We start from the raw sequence: 7,417 nt of genomic DNA on the forward strand, positions 1-7,417 counted from the left end.
TTCCATCTAGAAGGACAAGGGCAGCATATACATGGGAACACCACCCCCTGCAAGTTCCCCTCCAAGCCACTCACCATCCTGAACTGGAAATATATCGCCGTTCCTTCACCATCGCTGGCTTAAAATCCTTGAATTCCCACCTTCTCAAGGCCAACTAGGGATAGCCAATAAATGCTGCCCCAGCCAGCGATGCCCATGTCCTATGCATTAAAAAGACCATTTTAATGTTTGAGAGAGCGAGAATGAGAATTGGGGTTGTATTGACCTGTCGAAAGGAGCAGTGGAAATGGAGAAAGGTGAACCCTGGTGAAGCAATGGTTTAGGGTTGTGGGTCAAGTCTCTATGACCTTTGACACGAACGCAATGGATCATGATTGTCCTTTCCAGTTGTTATGTTGCTATGAGAATGGGGACACATGAGAAACAGACTGAAGCAAAACACTGTGTGTATTTCAGATTTGCAGCATCCACAAAATTCTGGAGAAACTCCGTGGATCTGGCAGTATCTCAAGAGAGAGAAACGGAGTTAACATTTTATCGCCAAAAGAATAGTCACGGTCAACTCAGTACATTTCCCTCTCCATAGATGGTGTGAAACTGACGAGTGTTTCCACAGCACATCGCTGTTTCCACATGGGAAATGTGGAACAGTACTTGGATAAAGCCGAGAAAAGGACTTCCAAAGTTTGTTTAATTGCTTTGTCAAAGCCACACTGGGAGTGTCTGCAGAGCCTTACAGGAGCTGTAAATCTGTATAGCTTGTTTAGCTTCCTTTTTTTAAAAAGAGTTTTTTCAGTGTTTTAATTTATAAATATCAGCAGCAAATCTTTGGTCCTGAACAAGATCAAAGATTATAATGGACGTTATAACTAACTGTTAAACTGCTATAAACTGATGTTTTTCCCAGCCACCATCAGTTCTGAGGAAGGGTGACCGGACCTGAAACGTTAACTCTGTTTTTTTCCCTCACAGATGCTGTCAGACCTGCTGGGCTTTTCCAGCAACTTCTGTTTTTGTCCAAAATCAACAATTAATTTATTAGCAATTTTCAGAATTTATTATCAATTCTCAGCAATAGTGATAAAGAAGTGACATAATTCGTCATTCAAATACAGATGCAAAGATTAAAAGTAGGTACGGATAAAATATACTTCTAAGGATGAAGGTAAAATCAGTCTTTTGTCGTTGCAGGCCTGTTACTTGCTAGAAGATGATCTTTGTGAAGCGAAGGGATTGAGAGAGAGACTTTCAGATTGTGTGGACTATTTCAGCAGAACTGCTATAGATTTGCGAAAGCCTTTCTCTTTGTGTTCCCTTCGGCCAAGAGCCCCTCCCTGAGGGGGTGGGGTCTTTCAGAGACCTTCCTGGGGCATTCTGACAAAATGGTGTCTCTCACAGCCTGCCTTGAGGTGCTACATCAATTCCTGATGAATTGTTATTCAACAAAGCAAAATCAATAAAGCTGCAGTTCCCTGTAGCATCCTTCCAGTCTCCTGTTCTCTCAGAAGCTTTGAATTCTCACACTTTTAGTAGAATCCTTAGTGTTGTCCAAGGGTTAATCAAATTCTAAGTGGGTCCCATTGTGACTGATGCTTAGATAATACGTCAGTCTGTCTGCTATTTCTGGCTATAGTGTGTCAACATACTCCATAGCCACCACCTTCCATCTTGTGGACACTCTGACCCAATCCAACATCCCAGATCAGTTCAAGCGAGGCTCTGGGTATTTCTGCTGTCCAAGAATTCTCTCTTCACTCTCAGGGTCATCCTATCAAATCTGAACTTCCTGGGCAGCATGGTAGCTCAGTGGTTAGCACTTGCTGCCTCACAGCAGCAGGGACACAGTTTCGATTCCACCCTTGAGCAACTGTGTGGAGTTTACACATTCTCCCTGTGTCCCTATGGGTTTCCTCCAGGTGCTCCAGTTTCCTCCCAAAGTCCAAAGATGTGCAGGTTAGGTGGATTGGCCATGCTAAATTACCCATAGTGTCCAGTATTGTGTAGGCTAGGTGGATAATGCAAAATGCAAAGTTATAAGGTGGGGGGGTGGGTCTGGGTGGGATGCTCTTCGTGAGACTCGATGGGCTGAATGGCCTGCTCCTACACTGTAGGGGTTCTATGAATGTATAAAAGTATCACAGAAGAATATAGCAGGAGGCTATTCAGCCCCTTGTGCCTATAAAACAGGAAGTATTTTGAATCTGCATTACCTTAAAGGTTTTTCTTTTCGTTTGCAGAGCTGCCATGGGTTATAAATTTGCCAAGGGACACCAGTTGGTCATATCAAACAAACAACACACCTCTTTGGAATTTCATAACAGGCTGACCGTACAAAATCAGCCTCGTCTTACAAAACCCAGAACATGGTGTCTAACACTAGATGCAATTCCCTGGATAGTGCCTACTGAAGAATCCTGAGCGAGCTAGGAAATACAGTAACAAGCAATTTAAGCTCATCAGTTAGGCTCACAATGAGATGATCAGTTGGGACCTGTCCTCTGCAGGCTAAAGGAATATGTCCAGTCATTGTGTCTTTTTTTGAATTAATGAACGATCTGTGGGACAACAGCTCCCTAGTGCATTCTCCATAGCAATGCTTCCACCAAACAGTTGAGTTGCCACCCAATCATCATCCTTTCCTCATAGCGTATAAATTATTGTTCCCTTTGAAATTTTGCATTCTTGCGTGTGTGTCCTGATTTACTCCCCAGGTGACAGGCTTCAAACTTGGTTTTTCCTTTTTCAGTAGCACTCAAGTGTAAAGCTCCCTTTATCCACCAGCTCTCTCGAGCATGTTACAGATGGTTATATAGAGGCCTGCACTCAGGATGAAGTTTGTACGGCCCCTGATCCTCTAGCACACCATCTGGGGCGCACACCCAGGGGTCAGAGGTCACCCACTGCCACTTCCTCAGGAGCCCCTTCATGGTCTCCAGGAGATCCGCGTACCTCGGATCTGATGCCAGGTTGCGGGTCTCGGAAGGATCCTGTTGGGTATCGAAGAGTTCCCAGCGTTCCCTATAGTAATATTCCCGCAGGGATTTCTCCCAGTGTGTCGGGAGCCCAGACTCGGTCCTGTTCAACAGGTCCTGGAAAGTTGGCGAGAGGTAGAAATCCTGGTCGATGGGGAAAGGCATCTTGAACTGCAGGTTGTGGATGAGCTGGTAGTGAAGGTGGTACACGGCTCTCATTGGGTAATACATGGTGATCTCGTGGTGACTCTGGCTGGCGAAGGCAGTGGACCATGGCTGCTCGGAGTCGAGAGCAGGCAACAGAGAGCGACCTGTCAACTGTACAGCCGGATCCTTCCCAAAGAGGCTGTAGGTTGGATATGGGATGGAGAACCAGTCGAGAACAGTCGGAGTTATATCTACAGAGACAAAAAGGCGGAAGGGTTGGAATGCACACACTGTCACCTGTTGTCAACCTCCCTAGGTCCCAGTGGCTGGCTGGGGGGAGGACTCGCTCCTTATGGGGTCCCCCAATGTACTCAGTTGGGTGGGGGGGTGCAATAAGAGATGGTGGTGGGTGGGGAACACCCTGTCACAGAGAGTCTCCACATCCCTGACCACTGCTGGTCCTGACCCTGCCTTTATCCGTACCCACAACCCACCCACCCAATACCAACCACCCCCCTCCCGATCCAGTATAGACCTCCCCACCAATCCCCCAGGGGGGCAGGGCCAGAAGCAGAGTGTCCGTCTCCCCGCCTCGCTCCCTCTCCCCGCCTCTCTCTCAGGCTGACACACAGCACATACCGAGCAGGCTGACGTACGACAGGCTGACCTGGCCCCAGCGCCCCGTGTGCTCTGGTGAGTGCACCAACATGGGCTCGGCTATTCCCGCCTGGTACAGGTTGGTCCGCCCGTTTGGGAAGGGAATTCCGTTATCCGAGCTGTAAATCACCAGCGTGTCGTTGGTGTGTCCGGCTTCCTTCAGCTCCCTCAGCACCAGCCCAATACCTGCACACACACAGATCAAAGGGAGAGTGGTCAGACACAGGCCCATCAGCCCATCAAACATGTGCTGGCCCTTTAACACTGCTATTCTATCAGTGCCATTCTGTCCCCTCAATAGGTGAGAACGTCTCTGTTTTCTTTCTCTCACACACACACACACACGCACACGCACACACACTCTCACACTCCCCGACACACACAATGAGACAACAGCAAATGACTGGGCTGGGAATCTGGAACTCACTGTCTGTATTTTGGGGAGGGGGGAGGGGGTTGTGGGATAGAGGCAGAAGTTTTCATGACATTAAAGCTGTATTTAGGTCGGTAGTTACAATGCCTGGGCATTTGAGGCCAAGCATTGGGAAATGGGGTTAGAATAGTTAGGTGGTTGTTTTTGCCCTGCACAGCCTTGATGGGCCAAAGGGTCTTTCTGAGCGCTGTAGACTTTAATAACTCTTTGACTGGGGTCAGACCTGAACAATATGATAACCCACAACCTTTATGTCGAAGAGCCAGGTCAGCAGGCAGCAGTAGCTCAATGAGATCCTGCTCAGCGCCTGGGAATCTCCCCAGGCCCGGTCAGGATACTAAGAGGACTAGGGACAAACTGAGGCCAGGAATCCATCAAGAGCAACAGGATAAACCACTGCCAGGGAGTCACTGGAAAACGTTCCGAATCTGAAGGCCACAGGTTAAAGTCCCAAGTCAGAGTCTTGGACAGAAAATCACGGCCACCAATCCCAGTGGAGTGCCGAGGGAGTGCCGCACTGTCAGAGGTGCTGGCTTGCGGATGACCCACTAAACCCAGGCCCTGTCTGCCCTTGCAAGTGAATGGATAAGATCCCACAGCGTTATTAAAAGGGTGTCCTGCAAACAACTTCACAAAATAAAGATCATCCACTTGTGGGATCAGGCTGTGCAGGAGTTAGTCGCTGCATTTCCCACATGAAAACAGTGACAGCACTTCCAAAGGTTTGTGACAATATGGGGTCAAGGCGCTATATAAAGGTAAGTTAGAGGTGCATAGAGCAAGGAGAATGCAATAATCATGGGTGTCTCCAGTCTGCATGAAGACTGGGTAAATGTAATGCGCACCAATGCTCTGGAGGAAGAATTCCTGGAATATTTTTGAGATTTATTTCTGTTGAGGAATCAGCGAGGACACCAGGCTATTTTAGATCTAGCGAGATGGAATGAGGAAAAGCCAATTAATAATCTTGTTGTGAGAGCGCATTTCAGGAATACTGACTGTAGCATGAAATTTTTCAAACTGAATGGTAAATTCTATATAGTTCAATCTTAACCTTAAACCCAAACAAGGACAATTATGAAAGGTGTGAGGATGAAGTAGCTGTAGTGGATTAGAAAAATACATCAACAGGTTTGGAGGTAGATAGGCAATGGTTAATATTTAAGAATGAACACTTTTCAAGAAACAAATTTTACTTTAAGTCTAAAATACCCAACAGGAAATGCAAATGCATGATGCCTAGCAAAGGACGTTGAGGACGATAAAAGATCAAGGAAGAACATTTGCCTAAAAATGTTGTAAGCCTGATGACCAGGAGAGTTTTAGAATTCAGAAAAGGAGAACCAAGAAATTGACGAGAGAGAGAGAAAATGAGAAAGAGAATACAATATAAATTTAAAGTAACAGGAAACATAGAAATGGATTGTAAAAACTTCTAAGTATGTAAAAAGGAAAAGAATAGCAAAGTGTGGATCCATAATAACAGCAGAAATTATAATAGGAAATAGAGAAATGATAGAGAAGCTAATTAAATAGCTTGTGCCTCTTATCGCTGAGGAAGGCATAAGAGGTCTCCCTGAAATAATTAAGATCCAAGAGTCCAGGGAAATTGAGGGACAGAAACTAATTTGTAATAATAAAAAACATTAGTATTGAAGAAACTAATGAAACTGAAAGTTGACAAATCCCTGGGTCCCAGTGACTTTCACCCTAGTGTGTTGAAAGAGGTAGCTAAAGAGAGAGTGGATGCATTGGTGAATCAAAATTCCATTAATTCTACAAGTGTGCCTGCAGATTAGAGGGTGGTAAATGTAACTCACTGTTTAAGAGGCAAAGGAGAGAGATTAAATGAAAAACTACAGAGCTGTTAGTCTGATGTCAGCAATATAGAAAATACTAGAATTTGTTATAAAGCATGTGGTTAGGGGAGATTTTAAAAATAATTGTTTGATTGGATACAGTTGACATGGATTTAGGAAGGGGAAATTGCACTTGACAAACATGATGGAGTTTTTTAAAGAAGATTCGATACTGAGGACCCAATGGATTTGGAGCACTTGGATTTTCAGAAGGCTTTTAAAGTTCCACACAGGAAGTTAAACAGGATTAAAATGCGTGGAATTGAGGGTAAAAACTGGCATAGACTGAGGATTGGTTAGCTGAGAGAAAGCAGAGAGTGGGAATAGGGAGGTCAGTTTTGGGTTGGGAGCCTGCTACCAGTGTGGTGACATGGGTCAGCTCCAATCCTAGCATAGTCTAGACAGTGGTGGTACTGTACTGTGATCTCACCTTGGTCTAGGTGGCACTGTGGCTCAGTGGTTAGCATTGCTGCCTCACAGTGCCAGGGACCCAGGTTCGATTCCACCCTCGGGTGGCTGTCTGTGTGGAGTTTGCACATTCTCCCCGTGTCTGCGTGGGTTTCCTCCGGGTGCTCCGGTTTCCTCCCACAGTCCAAAGACGTGCAGGCTAGGTGGATTGGCCTTGCTAAATTGCGCCTAGTGTCCAGGGGTGTGCAGGCTAGATGGATTAGCCATGGGAAATGCAAGGAGAGGGCAGAGAGGGCCGGTCTTCGGAGGGCCAGTGTGGACTCAAGGGGCCGAATGGCCTGCTTCCACACTGTAGGAACTCTCGATGACGAGACGACTGAAGGTGGTGTACTGTGATCTTACCTTGGTCCAAACGGCTGATAGTGATGTACTGAGCTGCCAGATCAATACGGGAAGCTGGTGTGTCTGGTACAAATTGGGGCACCTGGGGAGAAGGGATAAAACGTTAAACAGAATTTCATTTAACGATTTCACAGCACAGCACGGTCACTCACCACGTTCCTGTCGAAGCGACAATGGCTGCTGTCTCCTGCTGCTAATCCCCAGGGAACTAACAAACAGTGTGTGTGGTAACAGCCTCTCCACTGTCAGCAAAAGCTCAACTCCACTTCATTAATGAGGGACCCACAATACAGCAGTGTGGTCGCCGAGAACGAAATCCCCATTACAGTCCCCTATCGCCGCTCCCCTCCCTCCACCCCCATCCCTCTCCATGGGACTCTGACCCACCCCCATCGTGGTCTCTCTCTCTCTCTTCTTGCTCAGTTGCCCAAGCGCACCAACTCCATGCAGAGGCTGGCAATCCCTCAGGAACCAGTCCTGTTACCAGCTCAACACTAGGTAGGCTGCATCACTACAGCCTGTACTCATCCAAATGGTAC

The 7,417-nt window shown here is 46.7% G+C and overlaps 1 protein-coding gene across 1 annotated transcript in view; it reads right to left on the minus strand.

Moving 5' to 3' along the window:
* Positions 1–1,038: 1,038 nt before the first annotated feature.
* The window catches only part of sgsh (N-sulfoglucosamine sulfohydrolase (sulfamidase)), an 11,004-nt gene continuing 4,625 nt past the window's right edge, over positions 1,039–7,417 (minus strand). Inside the window, exons 4-6 of the mRNA XM_048611092.1 lie at positions 6,879–6,960; positions 3,759–3,962; positions 1,039–3,370 (exon numbers count right to left, since the gene is read on the minus strand). Coding sequence (XP_048467049.1) covers positions 2,796–3,370; positions 3,759–3,962; positions 6,879–6,960 — 861 coding nt within the window. The 3' untranslated portion in view covers positions 1,039–2,795. The remainder of the gene's footprint in view (positions 3,371–3,758; positions 3,963–6,878; positions 6,961–7,417) is intronic.

Source organism: Rhincodon typus, chromosome 23 (assembly GCF_021869965.1).
Source record: "Rhincodon typus isolate 14 chromosome 23, sRhiTyp1.1, whole genome shotgun sequence".
Lineage (NCBI taxonomy): Eukaryota > Metazoa > Chordata > Chondrichthyes > Orectolobiformes > Rhincodontidae > Rhincodon > Rhincodon typus.